This window comes from Telopea speciosissima, chromosome 2, assembly GCF_018873765.1.
Source record: "Telopea speciosissima isolate NSW1024214 ecotype Mountain lineage chromosome 2, Tspe_v1, whole genome shotgun sequence".
NCBI classification, from domain to species: Eukaryota; Viridiplantae; Streptophyta; class Magnoliopsida; order Proteales; family Proteaceae; genus Telopea; species Telopea speciosissima.
The window spans coordinates 9,919,954-9,935,913 of NC_057917.1; the positions used below are offsets into that span (position 1 = coordinate 9,919,954).

A 15,960-nucleotide genomic window follows, 5' to 3' on the forward strand; every position below is an offset into this window, starting at 1 on the left:
TTGATCCTACTAGTTCGGTCTGAAATTTGACACCTTTACTTGCACAATCCAAGAGGCTTGGCAATATGTAGATGATGCCATTTTGCCTCCCCATTCATAGAATGCACCAAAGCTTCCTTCCACTAAATACCTAATTATAGAAACTTAGCTTACCATGTCATCATCATTAATTAAATTAATGGTTATTACCTATTAATAAAAGAGATTGATTATTAATCAACCATGATTATTACCTATTTTAGTGTCAATGGTTACCTAATTGAACCCTAATCCAATTTTTATTTTATTTTTTTTGGTACGAGACCCTAATCCAATATATTATTTATACAATTAAAAGCAGCAGACCAGTTTTGGAAATAATGGGGCCTTGAATGTGAAGGATAGCTGTAATTAATTATTTTTTGCCTTTCTGTATGACTTTCTGTTGATCTCATTTTCCTTCTAAATCAATTCCGCTATTGAGAAGTCTTCCTCCTTACTCTTTTTCTTTCTTTTGCCAGGGGGTCTTGTCGCACTGGGCTGTGTTCGGGCGCAAGTACACGTCGCACACAGCGATTAGTTAGCATCCTTTCTTCCCATCTTTTTTAATGGAAGATGATGGGCACACTGTTAGTGTATGTATCTATCTCTCTTCCCCCACCGCCCATTAAAATGATTTATTGCCCTTCATGTATGATACTCCGTCCCATGCCACCATTGGAGTTGCCTGCTAGTTTACCATACACGGGTGATGTGCCTATCTCTCTCCCTATTCAATTTGAATAATCTTTGTGTAACGATACACAACATAAAAATATAATAAAATGTTACATATAGGACAAAAGATCATTTTGAAATCAAACTTTTCATTACCAAAAATATTCTTTATTGTGTGTCTTAAATTCTTGTACCTGTTTTGAAGTTTGCCTCACTTTGACATTTTCTTGTGGCGATCCGAAGGAGAAATTTTGTGAGATTTGTAATGATAGCGGAGGGCTTGGGCCAATGAGCCCAAGCCCGGACTTGGAGAAGTATTTTCTTGTTTTATTGTCTTGTTGTATGATCAAGAGATATACAAGTGGGATTTGGGCATTTTCATGTTAGGGTTTTCTTGGAAGATTTCTTGTTATGAGCTTTGGATGTTCTTGAGAGATCTTCATTGCATTTTTCTTTCATCACATAGTGAAATCATCTTCAGTTCTACCCGTGGATGTAGCGCATCTAATTGGTGTGTGAATCACGTTAAATCTTTGTGTCATCATTGCTTAAATCTATTTTGTTTCTTCGTGTTTTTTGGTGTTTGTGTTAACCCTGATCCCCTATTATACAAATCGTTACAAATTGATGAGCACGATTTGTCGAGTGGGAAACAGTAATTGCACCATGCAAAACCCTTTCTATTTAACTAGTTGATGAGCATGAAAGTGTGTGTGTGTGTGTGTGTGTGTGAGAGAGAGAGAGAGAGAGTATAGTCTTTGAAATCCTCTTGTACTCGTATTAGGTACTGCAAATCTATACATTTAGTGACTTATTTCATCTTGGAGGGCTAGGTGCAAGGTCAACCCTGTTTGCAGAGGTGGGGCATCTAAAACCTTAAGGAGAGTATCTATCAGATACGACTCAGCTCAACCTGTTCGTGTTTGTTTCTGTACGTGTTGCTCGGAATTCTCTTTTTGGTTCGTGTCTTTCTGCGGTTGTTGTGCTACTACAAGTATTTATCTATTACCGTATCATAGATTAGTCTTACAAATTCTGCCTTGTATAACAAAAACAGTTGTTTTTATCAACTCAGCGTTTGATATTCATTCTTGGAATGCATTCTGAGTTGATAAAAACAACTGTTTTTTTATCAACTCAGAATGCATTCCAAGAATTCATACCAAATGTAGCCTTAGATTAACCACATGTTGAAATAATGGAATAACGAACTAAAAATAGCATTTAGATTTTCCTCTTTTTATGCCATCTGGTTTTCACTTTAATTTTTAGTTTTCAATAATGTTTTGGAGTTTTATGCAGCCATCATACTGAAACTTGCATGGGTTGGTGATATGTGGTCTGGTAACAAATCATAGAAAATTTTGGACCAACTAAACTCATTTAAAATAGTCTTATAGCAACAAAATGGGTCGGCTACATGGATCTTTTTTGTTTCTAGTTAGCTTTATTCAAAGTCATTTACTTGTTACTAATTCTAAGCTATGCACGTCTTTCACTACTTTTCTTTCGTGTCATTTTAGGCTTAACACCATCTCTTTTAGTTCCTTCAATTATCTAAGTCAAATCATCTCTCTATATTGGACCTTTCAAAGGTTTCTATTACACATTTCTATGCTATTTCAAATGATTTTCTCGCAATTTATCATGTATTAGAAATATTCCTATATCAGGTGTAATTTATTAATTATTTATTTTATCTTTTTCAGTATTACCACTCATTCATCTCAACATCTTCATTTTAACGAGCTCGTCAAATGAGGCAACAAAACAAATGTATTGATGGTAGCAAGACGGGTGTTGGAAATGATCAAAAAATTGATATGAAACTGAAAATTTCCCATCAATGGCTCCAAAATTCCAAATCGCTCAATAGTTAATGTCAATAACGCTTAAAACACATACCATATGATTTACAATAATTCAGTTTCCCCTTCAAAATTTTAAATATCTTTCTATCAACGATGAAACTATTTAGATAAAACTTGAAATCACAGCTATTACTCTTTTTGGATTCAAAATTAATTTTTTGTGTAACCCAGCACGAGAAAAAGATACTCAGGCTTAAAGAACTTAAAAAAAGAAATGAACACATTTAATCCCTAACCTAGCTAAATGGGATCACCACATGAGTCCAATTCACCATTCAATTTTATTCAAAACCATTTTTTTTTTGTTTGAGGGGGGAGGGGGGGAATCGTTATCCTCTCTTGTTACTGTGCGGTGCAGTACTGCATCGTGCGGCGCAACAGAGGTCATGTGGCATAGCAGATCCCACATGGTGCACATGGCCTCTGCAGCCGCCGCACGATGCAGTACTGCATCGTGCAGTAATTGCACAGTATAAAAATTCGAGGTGGGGAGGGGGCGAGGGGTGCAATTTAGTAGAGCTTTCAATCTCGTATCAGATCATATTGGCTCTGCCATGGACCATATAGGTCCCTTATCAAACTATAAGATCAACCAAATTTCTTTTTGAAAAATAAGTATCATATTGATACCTACTGATACCGATGTATATATTGATCAATATATATAATACAACACTTACCGATACTTAAAACCCTGAAAATCAGATCAAATTCTTGAAAATAAAACATGAGAGAGGCCCTTTATTAGTATTTTTATTTTATTTTTTTTGGGACTCACACACCTGATTATGCAAAAGTAAAATATTATGGGTGTAAAAGACCCTTATGAGAAAAGGGAGAGGGTTCCCTTAGACAGCTTGCGCAGTTTTGGACATTGGAAGGAGGGGCATTACGAAAAACCCTGACAATAAGGGGTTAATGGGAATTTCAAAGGGGTATTATAGAAAAATGGTAGGGACATACAAAGTGATCAAATCCCCATGAGAAAAATTGTCTACTTTTGAACAGCCACAAGTAATCTCAAAAAGAGATCAATGATGTTGTGGTATTGAGTGTTCATCTCCCCCAACTTTTTTTTGGGAGGAAGGGGGGATCTCCCCAATTTGTGGGGCAAACATTTTGTTGATTTATCATGTAGCTCACAAAACTAATTAATCAGAAAATTCTTGTAGAGGCCATGAAATATTGAAAACAAAAAGTAAACAAAAGTAATGCCATAAAAAGAGTTAAAGCCTAAAGGTGCGAATCATTAAAGTTAATTTTTTTTTTGGATAAGCAAACAATTAAAGTTGATTAGATTGATGCTTATTAGTCATGTACTGTGGTGTATGCTATAAGTTAATCTAAGTGGATGTAGGGCTGAGAATGCTTTCGATTAGAATTTTATGGGTGAATTCTCTAAATATTCATGATTCAAGATTGGAACAAGGCTAGAATGTCTACTTTAGAAAAGATGTACTAAAGGATCATATGATAGGATATGACTAGTAGATCAATGGCTATACCAATGAGAAAATGTTCAAAAAGTCTCGACATCATTTGTACTTTATAGTGTGGCTTACCAGACCTAATACAGATTCAAGTCTGAAAGATGTATATAACGATGTGTCTATCCTTCTAATGTATTCAGACTATCATGTGGTTTTTACCGATATTTTGAAACTTCTTGGAGAATTATTATATTATATGATTTAATAAAGGAGTTTCAAAATAAAATATTTGATTTTGTTTTGTTTTGTTTTTGTTAGGTATGTTAGCTTTGTGATTTGAACCCATAACCACCTTGTACTATGCCTTTACAAAAGCAAATTGAACTTTAGTTCTTTAATCCCACATGGGAAATGGGTGAGAACGTAAATTTTGCTTATATTTAGTATCCGTCTGTGCATGTGTCAAGGGTTGTTTACTAAAACCAAATCAAACTGTTTAAACCGAACCCCATGACTTGTTTACTAATCGGTTCAATTTTTATTTTTGAAAATAAAACTGTTTATTAATCTATTAGGCTCGATTTTGAACAGATTAGAACTGGTATGCTATTGAACCGATTATACATCCTAAACCAATTTAAAAATTGATTAGTCTTGACATTCTATAAATGTTTTCTAGTGTTTTTAGTGGATATAGACCATATAAATTAATTTAATATGTTTTTATTTCTTATTTCACAATTTGATCCTATGACGTGGTTCAAGCCCAACAAAAATATGTTCATTCCCAATTGGGCCCAAAGTTGGTGACTTGAGTCAATAATAATACCAAAATTAAAACAGATAAAAAAAAATGTTTAATAAGAACCATTTAACTATAATCATTTATTAATTGGTCGCAACTTAGGATATTGGAACTATTTAATAAACAATTTAGTTATAGTTTCTACTTTCTACCTTTGATACCTTAACACTCTTTAACCCTTATTCTAGACAGATATAAGAAAGGACTTCAATTATGGAAGAGTAGACTTCTTTCTTATGCAGGGAGGTTGGAGTTTATTCGAGTTGCTACGCATGCATCATGTTTTTAGAATTCTGGGAAAGTCGTTAAGAAAATTGAAACTATTATGAGTTCCTTTCTCTAGAAAATGGAGTGAAAATAATAGATTCTTTCTTATTTCTAGTTGGGCTTGAGTTTGTCTTCCAAAGAAAGAAGGGGGTTTAGACTGAGAATGGTGAACGAGGTGAATAAAGCTAGGCTCTTGAAACTTCTCTGGAGAATAACTGATAAAAGGATGGATTATGGATAAAGTGGATCTATTACCAATATCTCAAGTCTGACTCTATTTGGACCGTCTCTTATGCTCCATATGTTAATTGGACATGGAGGAAGATTATCAAGCTCAGATCTCTAGCTTATGATGCAATTAAGTGCAAGATATATAATGGTTTTTGTATTCAGCTATGGTTGGATGATTGGCACCTCGGTGGAGTCCTCCTCTTAGTGTTTGAAGAGAGAATCAGAAACGATTCAGGATCTGATAGAATACTTTGGTGTTATCCATTATTTCTAATGGTTCTTCTTAGATATGGAAATGAGTTCTTCAAAAAAATTGCTACCCTTCACACTGCCCTTTGCACACTTTTGACGACGAATGGAGTTGGATCAAAAAGGAATTCAAGGGCAATTTAGCTCGTGATCTTATTGTCAAAATGGTTTTTTGTGCTTCAATGTATCACATTTGATGGGAAAGAAATAAAATGTAGATAGACCTCCTCCTATAATATTTATAGCCAAATTTGGAGCACAATTAACTTTGAAATTAAGACAAAGGTCAACAACCTCCAAACCTCAGCATGTGATAATTCAAGAAATCGTCACATTGTCTCCTCTTGGGGTCTACAAATTTAGTTATTGCTTTTGTATATTTTGTTTTCTTTTCTTTCCCTCTGGATGTTTGCATATCATTTTCTTTTTTCTTTTATATTAAAGTTTATCCAATGTATTTATTTTTCATACCTTGAATTGAATCAAAACCTCTTACCAAAAAAATGAATTGAATCGAAATCGTATCATTTAACTGGAAGTGAACCGATTAACACAATTCACGCTAGTGGGATAAAAGAGTATGCGTGTGTATGAGCACGTATTAGAGAAGGGACCGAGTTTCTTTATACCATGGTTGGATAAGACTCCTGAGAGCAAGGAGGGCTTCATTAGAGAGGATAATTGTTGCTCTAGATTTTCTGTAGATATAAGCATTGAAGAGAGAGAGAGAGAGAGGGGTAATTTTTTTTTGTAGCAAGAGAGGTAATTTATTAAGAGAATAAGAACATTGTCTGCGATAGCCCTAGCTTGACACATAGCACGCAAAATTACTGCCTCACCTCCCATAAAATGAAAAATCCCATCCATGTTATTCACCTGCACACATTCTCATTAGCCGACAGATCCCAATTTTGTTTTTTTTTTATGGGTAAACAATCACAGGCCCCATTGGGCACCAAATAGATAATGATACTCTCTCTCTCTCTCTCTCTCTCTCTCTCTCTCTCTCTCTCTCCACATAACGACTACTTGTCTACGTTGGGTGTGAGAGGTTCTGAGACATTGAAGTCACCCCCACCCCCCACCAACATGGGCACTTAAAAGATTCAAACTCTCTCTCTCAAAAGTCTTCTTTGATTTGAAGCGAAAAATGAGTCCACTCTCTCAGGCTCTCATTACTCAAAGCAATGAAACGTATAATCGAAAAAGAAAGCAGGCAGGCACTCTATCAATGGCAAAAGTGACTAAAGATACTTTACTTCAAACTCATCCATCTTTATTTTATGCGTATGGGATGCATCATGCATCTGTTGAGGTTTTGGTGTCTTGATTTCCGATGATGGACTGCTATGTGGAGGCTCCTGCGTGATTCACTCATCGGATCCGTTTCGGACTATCGCGGGGTACAAAGGGGTTCGGGGGTAGTAGTTCCCAAGGAAAATTTTGTAAGGACTATATGAGTATTTCGGTAAATTTCTTGTATAGGGTTTTCGCTATAAATCTATAGCGAGAGTTCTTTCTCTAATTGAAAATCTAAGAGAGGTGTGAGGAACAAGCGACTGTAACCCTATTCTCCATTAATTGTGAAATAGATCTCATCTCACCGTGGACGTAGGCAACCTTGCCGAACCACGTAAATTCTTGTGCGCATTGTATGATTGTGTTTGCGATTTTCATTCTTCTCTACATTGTGTTAGGTTTTTTTACAGCATCTATGCTGCTCGCATGTAGCAGTATCTCTCATGCCAAGCCAATGGACTCATGGGAGGGAATATCTCACATTTCATGCATATACAAAAAAGAGAGAGAGATGTACACCCTTTTTCTTTTTCTTATTTTACTTGCATAATTTTTTGGGTAAAAGATCCAAACGTCGTCCTGTGTGGATTCTTTCACCTGCTCTTTCACCCAAAAAAAAACAAAAAAACCTCACATCCTCTCCCCTCTAAAAATTTCATTTACAATTTGTAATGGAGGCTTCCATATGCCAAATTAGTACTCGGGCATTGTGGGATACCTTTTCCTTAACTTTTTTAATTTTTTGAGAGGGTGGGGAGGATGATCTTTGAACTGCCCATTGCCAAGGAAGGGTATACTAGCTCATTTTCAATCCCTATCTCTCTCCTTCTTACATGAAATGACCTTGGTACCCTCTGATGTAGGAAACCTCTCTAGCACACGTTATTGGTGTGCTCCCCCTATGTCACTTACTCAAGAATCCTCTTATTTTATTTATTTACTTATTGGTGTGGGGAGGGGGAGGGTTTGTGGTGTAATAAAGTATACAAAACCCAAATTCATTAGAAGAAAGTATTTTTATACTGTGGGTGGAGGAAAAGTTCAACCATCAATGGCTATAAATATTTATCCTCTATTTGCAGGTGATCAATAATACCCTCCACTGTTTCCTTATATTCTAGGAACATCATCCAAACCCATCGGTCCCTTGACCGTGGTTGTGAGAAAATTCAGCTTAATTCATTATATCCTTATTTCTTTTAAGGGAAAAGGTTCCTTGAGCTGCCAGTAGGATAGTATAGCACCTATGTGTCTATTTCTCTCCTTCTCATATAAAATAACATCGTTGCCCTCCACAATGTGCGATGTTATTGTACTGCGCACACCTCATTGTTACACTCCTCTAGGCCGCTTGCTGAGAGAACACTCTCCATTCTTTTAATATATAAAATTGGATTCAATGGACAAACATACCGGCATAGTGGCATATACCCACTTGGTTTCCCTGGTGGTATTGTTTGGTAGGTATCGTTATCCTTTCAATCCATTTGTTCCAAAATTTGTTTCTGGTGGCATTTGATGGAAAATCCCTTTTTGTCGGAGATAAGGGTTGGTGATCCAGCCAAGTGAAAGAAAAGGAAAGCAAAACGAAAAAACCAAAGTAGAAAACAAAAGAGAAAAAGAAGAGAAAAAGAAGGGAAAAAGAAGAAAAGAAAAGGCAAAGCATAGGAAGGGTGGGTTCTGTTCTGTCTCAAGCTGTCCCCCCCCCCCCCTCCCTCCCACCCTCTTTCTCTCTTTCGCAGATAGTAACACCACCACCACCAGCATTGGCCTTTTGCCTTCTTCTGTTTCTGTGCTTCTGTAGAATTGTCTATTTCCTCCTCCATCTGCTCCCTCTGCCAACTACTTCAAATGGGTGTAGAATCACTGTTTGAATTCCTTTGTTATCATTTGATACTCTTTCGATGTTTTCTTTTCTCATGTTTTAGCTTACTGGGTGGGTGGTGGGTACTTTTCTACTAAACATGAATTTCGTGCTATCAGCTCTTTTCTTTTCCACCACTCTCTCCTACTTTAGCTTCCTCTGTTCCAGTTAATTCCTTATACTGTTTTTCCTTTTAGTCCCCCCCCCCCCTCACCCCCCTTGAATCATTTTATCCCTCTTTGTCTTATTCTTTTCCCTTTCCCCTCGAGTGATTACGAGAAGAATACGAGTGTTCATGGAAATTGACCTGAACCAGGTAGTGAATGAGGGGGAGAAGGGTGAAAGCCATGGAGATTATGATAAGGCTGGTGGTGTTGGCATTTGTTCTCTGTCTCCTTCATCATCTACTTCTTGTTCTTCTACTTCCTCTGCTTCTTCTGTGACTTCTTCAGTTTATTTGGAGCTATGGCATGCTTGTGCTGGCCCTCTTACCTCCCTGCCCAAGAAGGGAAGTGTGGTTGTCTACTTCCCTCAAGGTCACTTGGAACAGGCTTCTTCTTCTGCATCTTTTCCATGCTTAGAAATACCCGCCTTTGGTCTCCAACCACAGATATTCTGCAGGGTTGTCAATGTCCAACTCCTTGTGAGTACTGGGTTTTCTTTTTCAGATTGAATTCAATGCCATTTTCTTGGCAATCACTCTTCTTTGATTTTATTTTTCTTTTTAATTTTTGGTTGTAGGCCAACAAGGAGAATGATGAGGTTTATACACAGGTGACATTGTTTCCTCAACCAGGGGTATGTCATTGAAATGTTATCAGAGCTTTCCTTTGTGTACATGCTGTTTGAGGCATGGGCTACCTTTATATAGTGTGGTTTTGTCAAAGAAATATGATAAATTCAATGGAATTGTTTCCTTAAATATCATATTCTCTATCCTTCATGACTTGAATTTGATGAATCTGCTTAATTTAATTATGGGTTCCATGTAATAGCTAGATTCTGCTTCTTTTAATTTTATTTTTTACCTCTATGCTGTGGGTATTGTTCAGTTGGTGGAGAGGAATTTAAAGGACCAGAGCCATGAAGAGGAGGTGGTTGTTGACGATGGGAATGGACATATGCTATTCAAATCAACCCCTCACATGTTCTGTAAAACTTTAACAGCTTCTGATACTAGCACCCATGGGGGTTTCTCTGTCCCACGTAGAGCTGCAGAGGACTGCTTTCCACCTTTGGTGAGCTTTGTCTCTTCACTTTTCTCTAATCTTCGGTTAAGTTGAGCTTCTTTTGGTAAGTTTCACATTAGACTAGACAATTTTCTGTACTGCAGGATTATAAACAAGAAAGGCCTTCCCAGGAGCTCATTGCCAAGGACCTTCACGGAGTTGAATGGAGATTTCGACATATTTACAGAGGTGTGTTCCGTAAGATTAATGTAAATTCACTATGCTTGAAGAGAGAAAACTCATGAAATTTTATGTCCACTTTTCAGGTCAGCCACGACGGCATCTACTCACCACTGGATGGAGTACGTTTGTAAGCCAAAAGAATCTTGTTTCAGGGGATGCCGTGCTCTTTTTGAGGTATGTGTGACTTGGTTTGTCTAGAATTGTTGCTTTCGTTTAATATGTGAAGTTTTGTCTGCTTAGACAAAAGTTTTGTAGGAGTGAAAATGGAGAACTGAGGTTGGGAATACGAAGAGCTGGTCCTCGAAATGGTTGTCCTAATTCAATTCCTGCCAACCATAATATGCACCTCAATTTTCTTTCCCCTGTTGCTAATGCAATATCCACCAAGACTATGTTTCACGTATTCTACAGCCCAAGGTATTGTTATAAACTGTCCTCTACTCAGATAACACACCAGTCACACACATGCTACTAACAGTGATGAGCTTTGAGAAGTGAAATAAAACACCAATGGATCATATCTTCCTTCAGCTTTCATGTATAGCCTTTGGTGACTGTGTGCAAGTTTATAAAAATTTTAGCTGTTATAGTTGCTTAACATAAGGTCTCAAATTCTTAAGATCTCTAGTGATAATACAGTAATGAACTAGACTAAACACACATGGATAATTTTTTTTTTTCAAGTTGCCATGAATATCTTATCTATTACTGCAAGCCTCTAAGCATGTTGACCTTCTCCAATGCTAAAGTCCTCTAGTAAGCAAGAAAGCAATGGACTTCTCAGTCGGAAACAAAGATACGTTGAATAGAAGAAAGAAAACGAAGGGACAATATTGTGAGGAGCAAAAACAAACATTAAAATAGTTCACAGTTTCAATCTGTTGTGCAAAAAGCGTGATCATAGTTTTGATTGAAACGACAAAAAGGGAGGAAAAAAATTATAACAAGCAACGACAAGCTCAACGAAATTCCAGACCTACATGTTCCACTCCACAATAGGTTAAGTTGATGCGAAGATAATGAGGAAAACTATCACTGGACTAGGGAAGTTATGACAACACCCAACTACACACAACCTCTAATTAGCCATACATCACTTGGTAGCTACTTTATTCCTTCCCCCATAAGAAACACCCTCCACATGAGTGACTCTCTCCATAATCTTAAATAGTGTGAAATGCCCAAAATACTATGTTCTACACCTATTTATAGAAATAAACTTCTCCCCTAAAATGATAAGTGCTTTCAGCCAAAGGAATATAAAAAGAAACCTCAAAGTTGTAATTAAAAATAAAAGAAAGAGGGGAACTTGATACCACTTGCTAACATCATTAAGGCCAAGAAAATTCTAAGTTGAAGTCGCAAGCATTGCTTGGAGTTGTGCAGCTGTTAGAAGCTGTACAGCACTTCTTAAAAATTTTGTTGGAGGAGGGGAAGTTTTAACTAACTCAATACTAGTCTACAACTGTACAGAAGCTTGCAGGAATGTTAGTTATTAGAGTTGCTAAATAGAAAGGATATGCTTAGTCTTAGCAATATGACAGTTAAATTCTTTTCGTAGAAACAAAAAGATAGTACTATTGGTAGCATAGTTAGGGCTGACACTTTGGGTAGCCAAAATGTGCACCAAAATTGTCAGTTAAAAATGGTTGAGGCATACCAAATAGCACTTCCCTTAACCAGGTTTTGCAACAATTGACTTCTCCATTTCAACAGCCAGAATGGCATCCAGTAAAAGTCCACTGGTAAAAACATGATTACAAGGATATGGTGGAATTCTGATTGTATTCAGGGGCCGGTGGCTGCAGCTGTCCAATGTAGCAACCCAGTGGCCAGCATCTATCATGGGCTGATAAGAAATTGGCTTTCCAGTCTCTTGTCATTGCCACCCAGCTACAAGCTTTAAAATTATAATTTTAGAGTCTGTGTATGTGTTGATGACAATGCTGAACGTCATTCTAGTAGAAGCAGGGTTGGAAGGTCAAGTTATGATCTTCCCACTGTACCTCCAACATATTAGTCAATCTACTTCAGGAAGAGAGAGTTGTTACCCACTGCCCCTGTTTACCATTTTTGATACATATATATCCAAGGCAAGAGGCAGAAATGCCAGTGGGAAATATGTAATAATGGAGTAAACTAAAGTGCTCTTTAGAAGGTATGTAAAGCATAAAGATTAATACTGTTGCTTCTAGATTTTCATATGTTAAAATTTTTGAAAATAAATATTCTCCTAGCATACTATATCTGCATCATTTTCTTCGTTGTCTTTGTCATCACTATATTCATCCTTATATGACAACAACTAAAATAAAATCCTTTACTTAAAATTTGTGGCCGTGAATGTGGCCCTGTTAACTAAATTAGATACAAGAAATGACTTCTTTTCTAAAAAGAAGTGGACAAAAAGAACCAAAAATTTGTTGCGTGAATATTATTCAGTATCATTCCAGATGGTTATAGTGCTTTTAATAAAAAAGACGTAAAGTTGTTTTTAAGAGATTTCTGTTAGGCACCATTTCTCATTAATTGACACAAAATTTGTCCACACTGGCATGATAAAATGCAGGGAAAGTCCTGCAGAGTTTGTCATTCCGTACCAAAAATATATGAAAAGCATCGTTGATCCAGTGTCTATTGGAACAAGGTTTAAAATGAGATTCGAGATGGAAGATACAGTGGAGAGAAGGTCTGATATAGTATGACTACCTTCCATGGTCAACCACATTTTTCCTGTCCATAATCTTTACATTCAGCATATAAATGTTTCTTTTTGGGTGCAGATGCAGTGGTGTAGTGACCGGTGTAGGTGAGGTTGATCCCTATAGATGGCCTGATTCAAAATGGAGATGTTTGATGGTACATGCCCTGGAACTTTTCATCATGTTGTTAAATTTATTTTGTACTCAAGTATACTGAGAGTAACAGCTTTCTCAAGCATTGCACTTGTACTACATTCATGAAAGATATAAAAAGATAACACAACTGTTAGATATGCCCCTACTTACAGGAATATGTTTCGGTGATACATTTATATGGTTCCGGTGCAGCTATTGGATATGGGTGTTGGTACTTGGTGTCACATTTGCTAGATGTTTGTCTCAATGTTTAGGACAGTGCTGTATAATAATGAATCCACTGTGTCAACAATTTAATATCATCATTCTCATTGCTTTTCCAGTTCTTTCCATTCAATCTGGCATTAAGTAGTCAGTTAACATGCTTTCAGTGTTCTCTCTTACGTCCATAGAAAAGAAAAGATCAACTCATATCTTTCTGGTTGTGAATCATGTTTAGATGTGTTAATAGTTGAAACACATCATGAGTGCTGTTAATGTGAATGATTTGAAGTTGTTCCTTGACCATATCTTTCAATCAGAAGCTTATGGATATGCTGAAGTGTCTATGTGACTGCATACAAACAGGTCAGATGGGATGAAAATATTGCTAGAGGACATCAAGAAAGAGTTTCTCCATGGGAGATTGAGCCCTCCATATCTGTATCAGCCATGAGTGTTCCATCTGCCCCAAGATTGAAGAAATCGCGGACCAGTCTGCAGTCAACCTCACCTAACATCCCAATAACTGGTATTATTTTCCCTTAGAGATTGGAACAATTGAATTCTTGTTATATCTGTAATTGTTTCTGATTTGGAGTAGGTTCGAACTCTATTTCACATTGCAGGCGGGACTGGCTTCTTGAATGATGAATCTGTAAGATCCTCTAAGGTCTTGCAAGGTCAAGAAAAAGTTGGTTTCATATCACCAGTGTATAGTGGTGAAAAGGTCAACCATCCATTGGACTTTGAGATGAATAATCCAGCAAGCCAAATGTCAACCCGGTTAAAACAGACCATTGATAGTGATTTTGTGAGAACACAATCTGCCACTTACACAAGCTGTGAGGAGTCCAACAGATTCCAGAAGGTCTTGCAAGGTCAAGAAATATGCCCACAGCCATCCCTGCATGGAAGAGCTGAGGTCAACCCTAGTGCTTGGGAAAAGATTGATGATGGTTGCAACATGTTCAATATGTATCAAGGGGCCAACCCAATGATCTACTCATTTTCTTCAGATGCCCAAGGCATGTATATGCCATCTGATGACATGTATAGATCGAGCCATTATCCTGTGATGCAACAATATATGGCTAGTTTCCAGAGAGGGACTTCCCATATCAACTTGCCTTCTGTCCAAAGAAGGTTCCCTGGGTGTGCAAGGGATGAACAAGGCAATCCAAGTTCACACAATCCATTGAAAGAGCATAAGCCACCTGACAGTTTATCTGCTCAGGAAACTAATGACACAGATTCCAAAAACCAGAAGTCTGATACTTGCGATGAGACAAACACTGACTGTAAATTGTTTGGGTTTTCCTTGGCTGGAGAAAATCTTATTCCCAACCCGCAGAGCTCCAGTAGGAGGAGCTGTACAAAGGTAAGCTGTCACAGCGGCCCAGTCACATATTAATTGCTTTTCATAATTTCTTTTCTGTCTGAACCTAAATAAGCTGAGTGAAGGTTCACAAGCAAGGAAACATAGTTGGAAAGGCTATTGATATGTCAAGACTGAAAAGCTATGATGAGCTGCTGAGAGAATTGGAGCAGCTATTTGGCATGGAGGGCCTTCTACACGATCCTAAGAAAGGCTGGCAAGTTCTTTATACAGACAGTGAAAATGATATGATGGTTGTTGGAGATGATCCTTGGCAGTAAGGATCTCTACTATGGACTCGTTGAGTTGTTTTGGCCATTATTTCTTTTTAAACTTATTGAGTTGTCTGTTGTTTCCTTTGAACTTGTTGAGTTTTTTATTCTCTTGCATTTTGGCAGCGACTTTTGTAATATTGTATCAAAGATCCATATATATACACAAGAGGAAGTAGAGAAGATGGTGATTGGCATGGTCAGCGATGACACTCAAAGTTGTTTGGAAGAAGCTCCTGCAATAATGGGTGTTTCAAATTCTTCTTCTTCTGTGGGACAGCCAAATTCCCCACCAGTCATTAGGACATGAAAAGTTGTATATTGGGAATCATGTATGGTACAATGTTATTTATACCTACACTTGAACAACCCACACACCCCCCCCCCCCCAAAAAAAAAGAGAGAGAGAAATGGAGAAATAGAAATATTCTAGTTCAAAGCTTAGTTGTTGTATGTTCAATTTGTTCTCATGCTGATGGCAATACTGAAGGTGAGAAGCCCTATTATAGTGGGATTTTTTTGTAACTGTATCTCCTTAATCCTGTAATCGTATTTTTCTCCTTTTTATGTTTACATTTTCTAATGACCTTTAGCAGGAAAAAAAAAGTGTGTTCAATTTGTTCCTATTAAAAGTTTTTTTTTTTTTTTTTTTTTCTGTTATTTTCCATTATCAGCAACAAGTATCTGTTCACTTGAACAGGATACTTCAAAATGGCATGTGAGTTGGTTCTCGCAGCTGCGCCAGATTCCACAAGAGGTCCTGGTTTCAAGTCCTCATAAGTCCAGTTCAATGCCCCTGCCAGCATTGAATGGGCCTCCTCAAAACATGGTAGAAGACAATTAGAACTATAGCTAGAGGAGATGAGAAAGGTCAGGATGTTTCCATTCCTCATATTTCTTTTGGGCCTTATGGCTATGCACTTGGCACACATCCTAGTAATTGGGTATTAAATCTCTTTTCAGATAGGCCTGTCCTTAAGAATGGCACTTCTCAGACAATCATTAACCACCTAATGTCTAGACTTGTCATTGCATTACCTAGTTTAATCATGCTTGTCTGATGTATAAGTTGTAAACCTTGCATTTGACATGTATAATTCATTTTCAGATGTATTAGCCAGAGTATGTTC

At 37.2% G+C, this 15,960-nt stretch overlaps 1 protein-coding gene across 3 annotated transcripts; it reads left to right on the forward strand.

Annotated features, from left to right (window-relative positions):
- Nucleotides 1-8,927: 8,927 nt before the first annotated feature.
- LOC122652053 (auxin response factor 4-like) lies at nt 8,928-15,191 on the forward strand. Of its 3 annotated transcripts, none has more exons than XM_043845706.1 (12): nt 8,928-9,355; nt 9,454-9,510; nt 9,765-9,950; nt 10,046-10,130; nt 10,208-10,298; nt 10,380-10,541; nt 12,694-12,813; nt 12,908-12,983; nt 13,550-13,712; nt 13,807-14,561; nt 14,645-14,835; nt 14,957-15,191. In XM_043845706.1, exons 1-12 carry the CDS (start codon nt 9,008-9,010, stop codon nt 15,138-15,140), a joined length of 2,418 nt encoding a protein of 805 aa, XP_043701641.1. In that variant the 5' UTR covers nt 8,928-9,007; the 3' UTR covers nt 15,141-15,191. The 3 variants fall into 3 exon arrangements, with proteins under 3 accessions (XP_043701641.1, XP_043701643.1, XP_043701642.1); XM_043845708.1 differs by having other exon boundaries at nt 14,645-14,866; nt 14,901-15,031; XM_043845707.1 differs by lacking the exon at nt 10,380-10,541.
- Nucleotides 15,192-15,960: the final 769 nt, after the last annotated feature.